The sequence below is a fragment of the Eufriesea mexicana genome, unplaced genomic scaffold (assembly GCF_001483705.2).
Source record: "Eufriesea mexicana isolate 0111107269 unplaced genomic scaffold, ASM148370v2 scaffold124, whole genome shotgun sequence".
NCBI classification, from domain to species: domain Eukaryota; kingdom Metazoa; phylum Arthropoda; class Insecta; order Hymenoptera; family Apidae; genus Eufriesea; species Eufriesea mexicana.
In genome coordinates, this window is record NW_016908357.1 from 1070353 (window position 1) to 1085476 (window position 15124).

General features: G+C 46.0%; 2 protein-coding genes across 5 annotated transcripts in view; both read left to right on the forward strand.

Annotated features, from left to right (window-relative positions):
• Positions 1 to 178: 178 nt before the first annotated feature.
• Positions 179 to 15124, forward strand: part of gem (transcription factor CP2 like gemini) — a 22957-nt gene continuing 8011 nt past the window's right edge. For 2 of the 4 annotated variants that reach the window (XM_017911264.1, XM_017911268.1), the window contains exons 1-5: positions 179 to 386; positions 6327 to 9086; positions 9416 to 9647; positions 10819 to 10963; positions 13639 to 13716. In XM_017911264.1, the coding sequence (XP_017766753.1) occupies positions 8949 to 9086; positions 9416 to 9647; positions 10819 to 10963; positions 13639 to 13716 (593 nt within the window). In that variant the 5' untranslated portion in view covers positions 179 to 386; positions 6327 to 8948. Of the gene's footprint in view, positions 387 to 5637; positions 6109 to 6326; positions 9087 to 9415; positions 9648 to 10818; positions 10964 to 13638; positions 13717 to 15124 lie in introns of those variants that run through there. The other 2 variants (XM_017911269.1, XM_017911265.1) reach the window with 2 other exon arrangements.
• On the forward strand, positions 3321 to 5308 carry LOC108555553 (probable inactive tRNA-specific adenosine deaminase-like protein 3). Its single transcript, XM_017911270.1, is given in 2 exon segments — positions 3321 to 3699; positions 3701 to 5308. Coding segments are annotated over 2 exon segments (1233 nt in total). The 5' UTR covers positions 3321 to 3430; the 3' UTR covers positions 4665 to 5308.

Sequence of the window (15124 nt, forward strand, 5' to 3'; positions counted from 1 at the left end):
TTCGTATCGGCGGCAGTATAAGATAACCTATATGTCGTGTAGTTAACGAGATTAAAAAATGATTAAAAGAGAGAAAGAAAAAAAAAGACGGAGCCGTGGTGCGGTCGTGCTTCCCTTCCTCCAGTCGCCAGCTTACACTAACGGCCGACAGAGGGTGCGTCAGTAGCGCCGATAACTGGTAATCTCGAAAGGTATAAGTCGTCCTCCTGTAAACGTTCGTCTCCGCGGGTATCTTCACGTGCGTTTCCGTGCTATTTGTGTGTCGCGGGTTGAGTGTAAGACATCGAAAAGTGTACGAGGTGTGGCTGACAAGGATACACTTGTTCGTCGTTGTGAGAAAGAATCAGGCTAAAAACAGGCGTTGGAACGTGCATTCACAGCAGCAGGTAAGAATTTTCATGGTTTTTAGCATTGCTCGCGTAGAAAGTACACACACGCGGTCGTGTGTCACGGTCGTGCCGCTTCTTTCGTCGCATGCCTCGCCTTTTTCCATCGAATCGGTTTGTTTTGTTTGACAAGCGCGAAAGATGCGGGACACGCGTGTCATGTCTCGATTCAAGGCCAGGGAAGACATATTGGCACGTGAACAGAACCCATTAAAAAATGTACATCTTTGACCGAAGGAAATCGCGACGTTTAAATCGATTAGAACTTATTTACGAGTCTGCATTGATTGTGTCGACCGCCTCGTTCGTCGAGTGCATTCGCCTAGCGAGTTTACGTTTGCGTGTGCTGCGTCACTCGAGCTTGCTTGTTGTTCCTTTTACGTTATATAAGGAACACGCTTTGCACGAATGTGCTACCACCATCTTTGTTGACGTAACGGAGCGCGAAATTTAACTTCCCTCTACCGTCGTCGAATACAACGCTTGCTATAACACACTCCGAGTCGCTTCAAATTTTGCATAAACGTTTCTAATGCTTTCATATTGATTTTGTATGCTTTCTATTCGTCCGTTCGTGCAGAATTTTTCGCGTTGGGAAGAAATTAGGGGAAGAAATACATGGAATTCCGCTTTTACGTAACGTTTGCTTATAAATCGTACATTTTCACACCGATGTTCCTCTCTCGACAACTTTGAATAAATTTCGCCGGATCGTTGCGCTCTTTCACCGCGATGCATAATAAAATTATCATTCGTCTAATGACCATCTTTAACAATAACCTCGTATCCGCGGCACGCTATTACGCTATGAACGTTTTATAATTTAATCTGTCCTGTCCACTCATTTATCCATTCACAGAACATCCGACCATGGCATATTTTCCTCCCGCTGGTCAGTTAATACGCTTTAAGATGTGACTTCCCAAGCAGCACCGACGAATCACGTTTCCGATACCCGATGTTACTCCTTCGCCGATTGTCAATAACGGCCATTATTATGTTAACGTTACGTTTATTAGACGAATACCGATCAATCGCGTCGATTCAATTTTGCATGAGAAGAAGCATCTGTCGCATTTTCAACGGGTATTTCACCGAGCTGCATCGTCTCGTCACGAGACCTATTTTACACGATATCTTGTCCGCCTGATAATACGATACGATACACAGCGTTAACAAATATTTTCCCGATCTCTCGCGTCAGTTCCCGTCAAATCCTGTCGTAGTTTTCTGTCTTGTTTTTAACGGCCCCGTTAATTTCATGGAATTCCGAGCTCGCGTTGCGAATATTTTGTGGGTCATTCGGTGGCCCAAGCCCACGATTCGTGCCAGCAGTTGGACTTGTCCATGAAACCAGGCAAATATCGTAACATTTCACGACGGTGTGTCGTTACCGTTCCATCCGCAGGTTTCACGTTTAAACTGGAAAGCGATGGTCGCAGGATCGGGACGGCGTGGCAACAAAGACCTTATTTCTTCTGTTCGTGGATCGACGTCGTACAATTGCGCCTAACTCCGACAATCGATCCGACCGTGGCCCAACTTGACAGCAATTTAAAATCACTTCTCCTGTGAGCTGTACCAAGTGCACCGCCACGAACAACCATTCTCCCACGAAACGTTTTTGTTCTAGACCTTCTTCCGCCTTTCTTAGCACGCGGATGCATTTCTCTGTAAAATCAGCGAATATTACCGATCGGAAAGTCAGAGGAAGCGTTATGTTAAAAGTATCAGAAGATAGAGCTTCGTACAGATCGATGAGGATGAACCGACGAAAAGTGAAGGCACCGTCTTTTCAGGGAAGATGGCGATCACCTCGCACAAGTGCAGCAAGGAGAGCAAAGTGGAAATGTCGACTAGAAGTTGGGTAGCAAGACCGATCTTAAGCCCTGACATCACGGACGACCCACCTCTCGAGGATGTTTACGTGGGTTTGCTTAAGCAGAAAAGGGACATCTCGACTGCGATTCAGTGTATCGCACCCATTCTGCCGGGCTTCCAAACCATCTTTAACAATAACCTCGTATCCGCGGCACGCTATTACGCTATGAACGTTTTATAATTTAATCTGTCCTGTCCACTCATTTATCCATTCACAGAACATCCGACCATGGCATATTTTCCTCCCGCTGGTCAGTTAATACGCTTTAAGATGTGACTTCCCAAGCAGCACCGACGAATCACGTTTCCGATACCCGATGTTACTCCTTCGCCGATTGTCAATAACGGCCATTATTATGTTAACGTTACGTTTATTAGACGAATACCGATCAATCGCGTCGATTCAATTTTGCATGAGAAGAAGCATCTGTCGCATTTTCAACGGGTATTTCACCGAGCTGCATCGTCTCGTCACGAGACCTATTTTACACGATATCTTGTCCGCCTGATAATACGATACGATACACAGCGTTAACAAATATTTTCCCGATCTCTCGCGTCAGTTCCCGTCAAATCCTGTCGTAGTTTTCTGTCTTGTTTTTAACGGCCCCGTTAATTTCATGGAATTCCGAGCTCGCGTTGCGAATATTTTGTGGGTCATTCGGTGGCCCAAGCCCACGATTCGTGCCAGCAGTTGGACTTGTCCATGAAACCAGGCAAATATCGTAACATTTCACGACGGTGTGTCGTTACCGTTCCATCCGCAGGTTTCACGTTTAAACTGGAAAGCGATGGTCGCAGGATCGGGACGGCGTGGCAACAAAGACCTTATTTCTTCTGTTCGTGGATCGACGTCGTACAATTGCGCCTAACTCCGACAATCGATCCGACCGTGGCCCAACTTGACAGCAATTTAAAATCACTTCTCCTGTGAGCTGTACCAAGTGCACCGCCACGAACAACCATTCTCCCACGAAACGTTTTTGTTCTAGACCTTCTTCCGCCTTTCTTAGCACGCGGATGCATTTCTCTGTAAAATCAGCGAATATTACCGATCGGAAAGTCAGAGGAAGCGTTATGTTAAAAGTATCAGAAGATAGAGCTTCGTACAGATCGATGAGGATGAACCGACGAAAAGTGAAGGCACCGTCTTTTCAGGGAAGATGGCGATCACCTCGCACAAGTGCAGCAAGGAGAGCAAAGTGGAAATGTCGACTAGAAGTTGGGTAGCAAGACCGATCTTAAGCCCTGACATCACGGACGACCCACCTCTCGAGGATGTTTACGTGGGTTTGCTTAAGCAGAAAAGGGACATCTCGACTGCGATTCAGTGTATCGCACCCATTCTGCCGGGCTTCCATCATCTCAAACGCTGCTTCTCGCAGAGGCTGCTATTGGCACCGTTAAATTCCGCGGAACTGTTAGCAGGAAACCAAGGAATGCGACACTTTGACTGCGGACAAATTGAGAACGCTGCTAAGGGACGGAGGATTCGATCTGTCTCTGTTGGAGGATGATTTTCAGATTTTAAAGGTACCAGCGAAAGCAGTGAAGACGAAAGCACAAGCAGCGCGGGCGTCGAGCATTTGGCCCTTGAACTTTCATCCGGATCCTAATATCGAGAGTCTGATCGATGGATCGGTTTTCACGGAACATCAATTAGACCTGATAGAGAGGTATATGATCGTCGTGGTGGAGACAGCGAGATTAGAAGCTGTCGGCGATCGGAATTGCAACGGCAGCGCCGTGATCGTTGACCCAGAGGATGGGAGGATCCTCGCGATCGCAGCTTCCAAAATCGATCAGCATCCGATGTGGCACGCAGCTATGCTAGCCGTGGATCTCGTTGCCAGGCTTCAGGGTGGTGGTGCTTGGAAATTGGAAGAAAAGTCGGAACAGAGTACCAGCGAGTCGAAAACGGCAGAGCCTGTTAACGAAAGAGAAACGGAGGACTATGTAGCCAGGGAAAGAAAGATAAAGAGGAAGTACACAGAGGAGGCTCCGCTTTATTATCCAACTTCGCTGTCGAAAATTAATCTTCCAGAGGAAGAGCCTCTGAACACTGCTGTGGTTCGACGAGGACGTAGGAATAACGACCCTGCGAAGGCTAAATCGGAAGAAATGGGAAACGCGGGAAAGTGTGGTCCCTATTTGTGCACAGGGTACTGGGCGTTTCTGCTGATGGAGCCCTGTCCTCTTTGCGCCATGGCACTCTTGCATTCCAGGGTTCTGAGGATATTTTACGGGATTCCTAACGAGAATACAGGCGTGTTGGGGTCCAAGACGGTGTTGCACGCTATACCTGGGTTGAATCATCGGTATCAAGTTTGGAGTGGCGTTCTGGAGCAAGAATGTCGACAAGCGCTACGAAACATCGAGCACAGAAATACGAATTGACTCACACGGTATATCCGCAACAATTGATCGTAATTTTCTAACGAGCAACTATTCGCGGAACAGCGAATAACGAAGATCGTGGAAGCGCAGAGGAGAATCGCGGGCTGTTTGTATCTTTGGGAAAATTAAAAGCATCGAAAGCGATCCCGCGTGTTTCGCTGCGATTCGACGAACACGGTCGTGATTTTTCTTTCTTAACCTTCGATAATGACATTCACGAAAGATTCGCCCTTGGCATTGTCGGGAAGTAAGTTAGTGGAGTCGCGATGCTATAACATCGATGTAGCAACCGGTTTATAATTTCAATCAAAAGCAGGCGGCGCAGAAGATCTTACACGTGGTTCGGACGTGCGTTCGTCCATTATGAGGCAGATATATGAACGACCTTGGTGTCTTAGTATAATTTGCAGAAATAGAGGTCTCTACTAGTGGCTGCTGCTACGCTCCTTCGTCTACGCGACGAGTTAACACTTACGTCTATTACACAACCACGCGTTCCCAACGTGGAACGATCATAAAAATCATTTTTTCGAATACTTTTGCTTCGGTACCGTTCGAATTAAAGCTGATTAGACGTCGCAACGTTCTTCCAGTGAATCGGTATAAAAACCGCTCTAACTCCGTTTCATTTGGCTCTCGGTGGCCGTTCGATGGACAAATTTAACGTTCGTAAGAAGGAAATTTCGCTTAGAGGCAATTCGCGGTTGATTAATTAAAGCAGTTTCTTCAAAGTATTACGTCAGGCGTGAAAAATACTCGCTCGTTGAAAGACGAATTACCGTGTTGTAAAATTGCAATAGAAATTGCCGAGATGAATGAGAACGGCACGCAAATTCCCTTTATCGCTAAGGAAGACGTTGAGAATAGTTGCACGGTTGACGCGAGTCTATTATTTCGTGTAGAACGAATAGTTGCCTGGCGAACGAATAATCTCGTTGATTGAAAGCACGAAGAATTGTTCGCGGTAGCACGAGACAAGGTCGCGAAGCAATTCGTGGACGGTGGTCGTTGATCTCGCGGGATCAGTGGAAACGTGGTCGAAAGTCTCCTCCTCGGCAGGGTTCCTTTCCGCGGTCGCGGAGTGGTCGGACATGACGTGCGAGTGTCGTTGATACGAAGATACCCTCGTAGTTCTGCGGAGCTTTCCTGTACAAGACACGCACACGGTTTAATTTGCGTGGAAGCGAGTAGCGCGTATAACAATGACCTCGCGGATTAACTTCAATCAACGAAACTTCAGACGTCTAACCCCGTTGAGCTGTGGCCAGCTTTGCTGAACGGATGTACGTGCAAAGATGCGGAGAACAGTGGAAGATGCTTGGGAGAAAATGATGGTACAGGGAATTAGGAAGCACGACGATTTGTTGCTCAGTCGACGAACAGGATGAGTGGCGCTTCTTCGTAACTTGGCTCGTGTCTTTGCCGCGGAATGCTGCTACTATCGGTGGGCCATCTCGCGTGAACTAAACTTTCCGTCGAATGTTTGAATCGAAACGAGCTTTTACGCCAAACGCGATAAAGCGCGGCACGGTTAAGATCTTTCTAAATAAAAGTGATCCATAGAAACGTATTCGATCGTGCGCAGAGTTGACGTTCGTGGAAAGTTTCCTAGACGCCTCGGTACACCTGTTCCGTGGACGTATATTAATTTTGTTGTTTCAGGTTCTGCTTCTGCGATATTAATTTGTCTCGTCGATTTTCTGGGACGAAGCTTTACGAACGACAACCTGAAAATTTAAGGATTGCTGTCACAGAGCAGTCTGTGGAAGTTCGTACAACGAAATGGAAAGACTATGATAAATCGTCTTCGTCTAATCCTCCAGAATCTCTGTTCAAATACACTTTCGCGTAGCTGCAAGAAGCTCTAGTAACGACGAGCAGTTGTTCCACGTCCTTCGTTGCACCGGCTGGCACGTGGCTCTAATAACGTCAACCGGAACTCCATCGAAATCCTCTTTCACGTTTCTCGCTTGTCCGGCTGTGTTCCAGTCGAAAACAAAGGGAAAAGCAAAGAAAAAATACTTCCTTTCGATTCTTGCGATCTCGTTGGAAGCTTAGCAACGAAAACATACTTCGCCAAGTTAGAGATAACGTCTCGGAAAATAATTAATCCACGTGGCAAACAGGCATCTTTTACGACGCAACTGCTCGCGAAGTCGAACTGCTCGTAAGCGTAGAAAATCGTCGTCTCGAATAAGCACAGAGACGCGAGCGAAACTATATATCACCGTGGATCAGCCAGTTTGACCCAGGGTTACTCGGTTCCGAAAAAGTTCGACGACATTTGGTCGGTGGTTGGATAAGCGGGACAGGTCAGGTATTAATCGAAATTCGAATTCGCTACGTGACCAAATGCGGCACGATTTTACAAGGTAAAGCAAGTCACATTTTGCTCATCAACACTGAGTGGTTCCAATTGACGGTCGGGTCGACCCTCCAGCGTAGACACTATTGGTCAGCCTTTTAATACCGGCGGTCGCGATTGGATCAGATACCCAGATCGTTCTTAGACAGAAGACATCGCCGGAGCATTCGGTTCAAAACTTTTAACGTCGTCAGTGTCGCGTAATTTGCTGTCCGTCGTCGTCGTTCGCAAGGGTAGAGATCCAACAGACATTCGCCCGTCCAGTTTGTCTCAGTTGGTTTAAGTCGGTCAACGGTAGCACCGAGCTCATAAAGATAATCAAGCAGAACAATACAAAGGAAGCAATTGTATCAGGAAGTCGGGAGGCATTTGGTCCGCTGTGCGACTGGTTCGTCGAAGGAAGATTGGCCTTGCCGAAAGTTCCCTCTTCTCATCGTTAGCCTGAAAACTGGAGGAAGTGATCGAGTACAGCCGGTTTATTTGACAACGCGCGATAAAAGTATACCTCGAATAGCGTGCCAAGTCTCGATTACCAGTTGAATGGCTCAGATTTACTGGCTGCTGCTCTTCGAAAGATCTTGATCTCGATTTATCGCCGAGAAATATCGAGGAGAGAGACTACTCGGTCGACTCCCGAAGGGAGCTTCGTGTATTCGGTATCCGGCCAAGAGGACATTTCTGGCTGACTTTTCCCAAAGATTCGTCGCTTCCTCGCGCGGAAAGGACTTTGAGGAGCATCGAAGAACGAAAAACATTCCATTTGGTTTTACGCCACGAAGCCTCGTCTCCTTCTTCTGGATCAGATTTATCTTTCCGTCGGCATCATGGAACGAAGGATCCTGAAAATGTGGTGACGACGTGATAGGCGAAGGCCTTCGATTATCGAGACACTATCAAGTGGTGTGAGCCATAGTCGTTAGAAAAAGCAAATCGAAATATATTTTACGTGTCCAGTGACACTCGCTAAGGGCAACGATCCTTTTTCATTTATTACAACGAAACGAATTTCTGTCCCGAAACGACAGCCGATCTATCAAAGCCCCGTTTCGTCTAATTAACCAGTGACGAGTTTCGTTCGAACCTACAGCTTCCATTTCGTGGAATTTTCCGTTTGACAAATCGAGAATATATTCGACGGGAGAAAGAAAGAGAGCGAGAGAGAGAAAGAGAGAGAGAGCAGCAGACCGTTGTCCTTTCGCGGAGCTTTCAGATCTTCAAGGAAAATAATAACAAAATGCGTTGCAGCCAAGGTGTGGCGATGGTATTCGAAGACGCTTTTGTCGTCTTTTCACGGTTTCTGTCCCTCAAGTCGCGGGGTTGCGCACTCTTGGAAACGCACCGGCAACGCGAAACAACTGGTATCAAGAAATTGTATAACAGCTTCTTCGTAATGTTCTAAGGATAGCTCTTCCTTAAGGAAGTTCGGCCCTTCGTAGACGGTGGTCGAGTGATGCACCGTGTACTTTCAAGATCCTCGTCGATCCTGAAGGAAAAAATCGCGGAGAACGCACAAAAAAGGAGGACGTTTTGGTTAAACGAAAAAAAAAAAAAAAGCAGAAAAATCAAGTGGAACGAGGGAAACGAAGCGATAGAAAAGAGAGAAAAGAAAAAGAACTGGGAAAATTATCAGCCGCAGGATGTGTATTAACGTTTAGAAAATAGAAAAGAGTAGTCCTCGAGTCCCGGTTGATCCTGAAATTTCATCGTTGAACGAATGATCGTTGGTCTTTTAACAAGCTCGGACTTATAGTCTTCTCTTCCGGATAGGCTACCAAAGCGTTCTCCAAAGTATCTTTGAGCACTCGAACAGTAAGGGCGAATAGAATCGTGATTAGGATCGAAACGGTCGATATTCCGAAAGGTAGTGTACCCTGAGAAACAAATCCCAGTACGAGTGCTTCGAGATTTCGAGTCGTTGAATGGAGCTTGAATTCATCATGGACGGCGGTGCAGATGCTTTGAATGGAACGATATGGTTTCCCAATACTCCGTCACCACCGTACGAACAGCTGTCCCCGGTTCGTCAAAACAGATGTGACCCCATCGCCACTCAGCATGTAAGTTTCACGATCTTCTTTCCTTCGGATAGCGCTATCAATCTCGTTGGTATGCGTTGAACGCGACGCTTCACGATCCTCGTTTTCATTTACTCGCCGAGGGAAAAAGTTGGCCGTGTTCGCATCGTTAATAACTAACGCTATCGACCAACTTTCTTCTTTCTTCTCGCACTGTGCTCTCGTAGCAGACGTGTCACGGCCGATCTATACGTGTGCAACACGCGTTTCGAAATCGTGTCGCAGTGATAGCGTGTTGTAGTCCTCCGGGCGGGTCCGTGAAGCTCCGCGCGATTCGTCCCGTCAACTGACGATGATCAAACGTTTTATAGGCATCAATGGGATATCACAGTCCTCAAAATTCTTTATGGCAGGATAAGTACAACTCACCCAAGGATTCTCCAGAGGACGATGTCCAGATACGTTCCAGCAGCGAATCACCCCAACATCTCAGCCCGTCTTCCGATAACAGTCCCAATTGCCAGCAGAGCACCCTGAAACGTCGAGCCGGAGAGCCATTGTCCCAACTTACAGAACTCGAGAAGAAGCATGCTAGGAGAGACGGTTAGTATACTTGGAACTGTTGAAATTCGTAAATTCCATCCAGTTCGCTTTTCTTCTCGTTTATTCACTCGTCGTTTCACAGACATAAATAATCATAGAACGTGATTTCCTTCCTAGGTTTCCTATCCCGCTTTCCGGCTTTTTAATGAATATTTCAGTCTTCCACTGCGTCATCGTCGTTGCTATCGTACAGCTCTCGTTATAGGCGTATCGTTCGAAAGGTCGTGCCGAGGACCTCGAATACACTGTCGTAGCCACCGAAGATTCGTAAATCTTCCTCCACTCTGTCCAGTCACGATTTTACGAATCGTCGAGTGTCGGATAGAGATATAACTTGAACGTACTCGAAGAAGACACTAATTATCCGTGTGGTTCACAAGAATTCCGTTCGTTCTGCACAAGTCGTCGGATACTTTGGACATTTCTCGAAACGAGATTCTCTTATCGAATTACCAGCGTTGCGTCGCGTGGAATGTATCTCGGTTAAGTCGGAAATCGAGGGTACCACTTGGTCGAACCTCCGTCCGACGTGTGACCCTCGTCTTCCTGACAAAATGGCCACGCTCGTGGGCCCATATCGGAGGAGATGCTGCTCCGAGGAACGTCTCGAGACTGATTCACGAAAAGTGTCGTGTAGCCTCTGTTCGACGCCTTTTTGACCACGTGGTTAGGGAAACTGATAACTCCAGAGTACACAGTGTATCGCAGATTAAGTCCACTCGAGGAAAGAGAGAGAAGAAGCCGATACTAGTTCTCGATCCGAGAGAACTACGCGAAGGTGCACACGCGTCGCTTTAAATCTGCTGGTGTTTCTTCGAGTGTGCTATCTCGTTTCATCTCCTCGCGGAAAGGTAAAATGAAGTGGTGTGAAGTCGATAGCGCCAAGTTTCCGTTACTTCATAGTCGACAATATCCTGCCCTAAGTTCGAAGAGTCGACGACGAAACGCAGTCATGGCTCTTCAGGACACCAAGTCTAGGATCGGCGCGATGCACCATCAGTTTTTCTTCAATTATGCTAATACGCAAGGTTGTACGAAATGGGATTTGGGAAAGATAGGATGTTGTACATTAGAGAATCAGCTTCGGCTTTTCTGTAGCAAAGGATGGAATTTTCTCTGGCAGCGGGACGATCGTGAAACGCGAATAATTTCAATTGCCTCGTACTTGCAGGATCTGTCGGGAATAATGGTTCTGGACATGGATGGTCAACGCAAGTGGAGGAGCTGGCAGAACACCTTGCCGTCGATTTCGATGGGTCCCTGTCGGCACTCGCGGCATCCGATCTCGCGACAGCCGTTGCCTCCTATAACATGAGGTAAATATAAATTTCCCGAGAGCGAAATATTCGTCGAAGAGATCAGTCGAGATAAACTCGAGTCCGGGAGGCGAGGAAATGGACCTGAAATAGGATAAGGTACCCTCTCTTCCAAAATACCTTTACCAGTCTCGTTATAGTCTTCCAGTGTGCAAAAGAATTCGCTTTTTTTAGTTAAAAGAATACTTGGATCTTCGTTGAAACTCGACCGATGGTCGATCACGAAGGATTTCGTTATTCAAGCATGAAGCACGAACATGAAGCCGATAAAGTAGGTTTCCCTAGAGAGCCATGTGCAAGAGTGGATCGAATCTCGATTAAAACGTGGACGGTAGTGGGAACGAGAATGTCGAGTCAGAAATCCGGTTGAAACCAGACACAGTTGTCGATGTTTCGAGGCCTGAACTGCATACGCTGGGAAATCACGCCGGTTGCAGACGCTTAGACACTTAGCGAGTGTCCGCGCGTACGGGCACGTGCGTTCCATCCCGGAATCAATTGTATCATTTTTATCAGCAAGCCTTTTACATCCGTCTCAGAGTTTGCCAAAACTTGCGTGTCACGTTCAGTGAAATCTATCCGAGATTTTCTTTTCGTATCTGAACAATTCTTGCTTCTATTCGCTCTATGTTCCACTGAATCGTGAGAAATGCATTTCGAAACAAGTTTTCGTTAGTCTCTCCAATCTTGTAACTAATTGTTTCCGTTGTCATCGATGATAAATCGTAGATCAAGCACTAACATGCTCACCGAAATTGTTGCTCAACGAAACATCTTCGGATCAAGGTCCAATTCTAGATAGGTACTTTGAACGAATTTTCTATGGCTTCCAAAAACGCGGAATGGAGGAACAGAAAGCAATGCACGAGCCATTCGAGGCTTTCAGTGTTAGATAACACGCGTTCCTCGGATTAGCGTTCACTGTGCGAGAAGCAGCAAGAACCACGGTCAAGAATCAGCTGATAGAGTCACTTCACGCGTGGTACCGCGCGTTTCATCCTATTAAAATTTCGCCACGGTTTTTCGACAATTCATGAATGAAAAACTCGGAAAAAACGGATATCTCGATATGCAGATTAAACTCTGGAATCTCTCGCGAATGGAAAACCAGTTATTCCTCACGTTCCGAACTAATTGTGCGTGAATTAATTTTCTATTCCCTCGCGTGCGATTTTCTGCTGGAGTATTTCGAAACCGTCGCGTGTACGTGATTCTGTGCAACAGTGTGTGCAGTTTGTATGAAGCCTGTGTCGAAAAATAATTTTTTAAAGTAGCCTTCGATTGTAACAATGTCGATAAGCGTATCTGGACAAATTTAGATAGTGTCTGTGGAATCGTTGGACGTTCACAAAGGAACGAGATCGAATTTAAGTTTCGAGTACCGGAATCATGCATCAGTATTTGAAAAATAGGTGAGTGATCGAAAGAAGCTTTGCAGAATTACTCCGTTATAACGTAATTTTGATTTCACGCGTAGATTCTTTCGTGGATCAACGCCAAAAGGCAATATCCTTTCTCGTTCGTTTCGTATTTTCCGACTTGTGGCATGATCTGTATCGTTAGGTAGCGTTAAAGCATTAAATTGTTACCGTCAGTTTCGATCCAGGAAAACTTCTAATTTATAAGACTAATTTGTACTGTATTTTTGGTACTACCTTATCGTGATACTTCGTCGGTAGCTGATATTAATTTCGCTGCATTTGCGAACCGGTACGTTCCGGTTTTGGTTGACCTTAGTGACTCAATTCTTATCATAGCGGTTCTCAAGCTACTCTTTCATTCTTTGTTCCGTCTCAACAATTAAGGTGTATTGCAGAGGTCCCGAGAAACGCCAATTAATTTATCGTTATTATACTTCTCTCGATAGTTCCGACTCTGTACGGTGTAACGACTATTAAAACGAGATCTGATCCTCGGCGTACGAATTCTCGATCGAACGATTACGCGAGTGCGAGATAAACTAACAGAAATGAGAGTATCTGATATTCCCTTTTTTTTTCCTTAACTCTCATAAAATATGGTTTATGTAAGTCGCCGTAACTTCTTTCCGGTTTGCGCTGGATTTCGTCTGACGGTGAATCTTTTATCTTTAAGTAAATTGCGAGAGATAGATGAGCATCGTTATGTATACAAGGATAACAATATCTTTTTCACGATTTTTGCTTACGAGGGATCAAAGGTAATCGTCGAACTTAAAAAATCGTATCGAAAGTCACGTGATATATTTTCACATTGTTTTTCTTCTCTGTTGAAACATCTTACCGTAATTGATTCGACGTTAAGAGGCGAAAAAATAGAAAAATAGAAAGGAATAACGTTAACGAACGTTCCGAATAGATTATTCACGATCGTTTGTTAGCTGCTTGCGTCACGAGACACTAATCAATGAGCGTCGATAGCAAAAACCAGAATCTATTGGTTATTATCGGATACAACATCCTCCGATCGTAGACCTAAATCGATTTTAATGGCATTTCGTAAGAGTACATGGCTAAGACTAAACACGATTGCTAAGTATGCAGCTGGTTAAAAATGTATTAGGCAATGTAAGAAAAGTCTCGTATCCGTGAAGAGGTCAGGCTCCATTTCCTCCTTGCCGTCTCGAAGATGGCGCTTTATCGCGAGATTGTAAATGAAAAGGAAAAGGCACGTAATCGGTTGAAATTTGTTTACAGCGAAGCCCTGCTTGCGCTGCCATCGTTGACGGTGTTCAAGCAAGAAGCACCATCGCCGGAAAATCAGCAAAATTCCAAGTAAGTTGCTCGAGCGCGAGGCAAGAACCGCTATACGTTTTTGTACACGCGTTACATCGGATGCATCACCTTGTGCGAGCATGCTCGCGTACGTTTCGTAATCGCATCCTTTGCCTGCTGCGGCAAATATTTCTCCCCTTTTCCGTCTATCTTTGCCTCCACCTATCGAGCCGCGATCTCACGATTGTCCCGTCATAAGTCGATCGGTAGAAACGTGAAACGTCAGTCGCGATTGATCGGTACACTGATTCTAAGCCGTGAAAACAGTGGAAGAAAACGATTACGGCATTAAAGGAAGAAAACAAAACCGGCAGCGGAATTTGCCGCGAGACTCCCCCGCAGAGACTCGAGGCTGATAAGAGGTCTATCATCGCGCTTCTTCGCACAACTATCGGGCAAATGGCACGCAGGTCAGACCTTTAGTCTTACGAGGTTCCTCGCGAGTTATCTCGCAGCATTGCTCTGTCAGTGTTAAATGCCAGTTGCTCGTTCGACAGACCGGCCGTGTGAAAAACGTGATTCCTCCGAGGCCTCTTCGTGCGATCCCACGGAATCTGTTTCGCGTTTATCCTCGCTGTGAAACCTTGCACGGGAAAGAAAACGCTGGTCCCCTCAGCGACGCGTGCTACGAAAAGGCACGAGATCGTTCCTCCTACGTGTGCTTCGAATACCTCGTTTAACTTCAAAAATAGCACCATACGCCAAATTCTCGACACGCGACAGAGTACGGTATAGATTCCTCCTGCTGCAAATGATAACCGGAAAACGCGGACTATTTTTAAGTGTATCGACGATTCAACGTATATCCACGTTTGATCGTGCCTTCGTCTACTGCTGGAAATTGTATTTTCATATCGTGTACGGCTCTGCGACCGACGAACCACCAGGAGTCGTTCGTTCGAGCGAGCGAATTCTCGAAGAAGCAGCCAACGTAACAGTATTACATTGAACGTAACAGTACGTCTGCTGGAACGGCTCGGGAAGAAAGGAATGAAAACCTTAAGAGCGTATTATTTTGAAAGCTGCGCGAGTAATGGATGAATTGTCTCCGTAGAAATTGGCCCTAATTAGGAACTCTGCGTTACGCGCAACCCACACGAGAGTCTTAACACCGGGTATTTCAGCGAATTGGTGAAAACTGTTCGTGACAACCGCGAATTAAGTGTAATTTCATTTCGTATGATACAATCGTTTTCCTCCTGAAACTAGTTTCAACAGCAATGAGAACTCCCCCGGATTTAATCCTCTCGCCCTCGATGTTCTTTAATTTATAGTGAGTGCAGTCTGTATGAAATTAATCGCGATCGCGTTTTACATTCGCTCGAAGAAGCACGAAATCGTTTGCGCGAATTAGACATACGTACACCCTTGCAAGCCTCCGTGCGAAAATATCGAAGGTCGCAGGAAT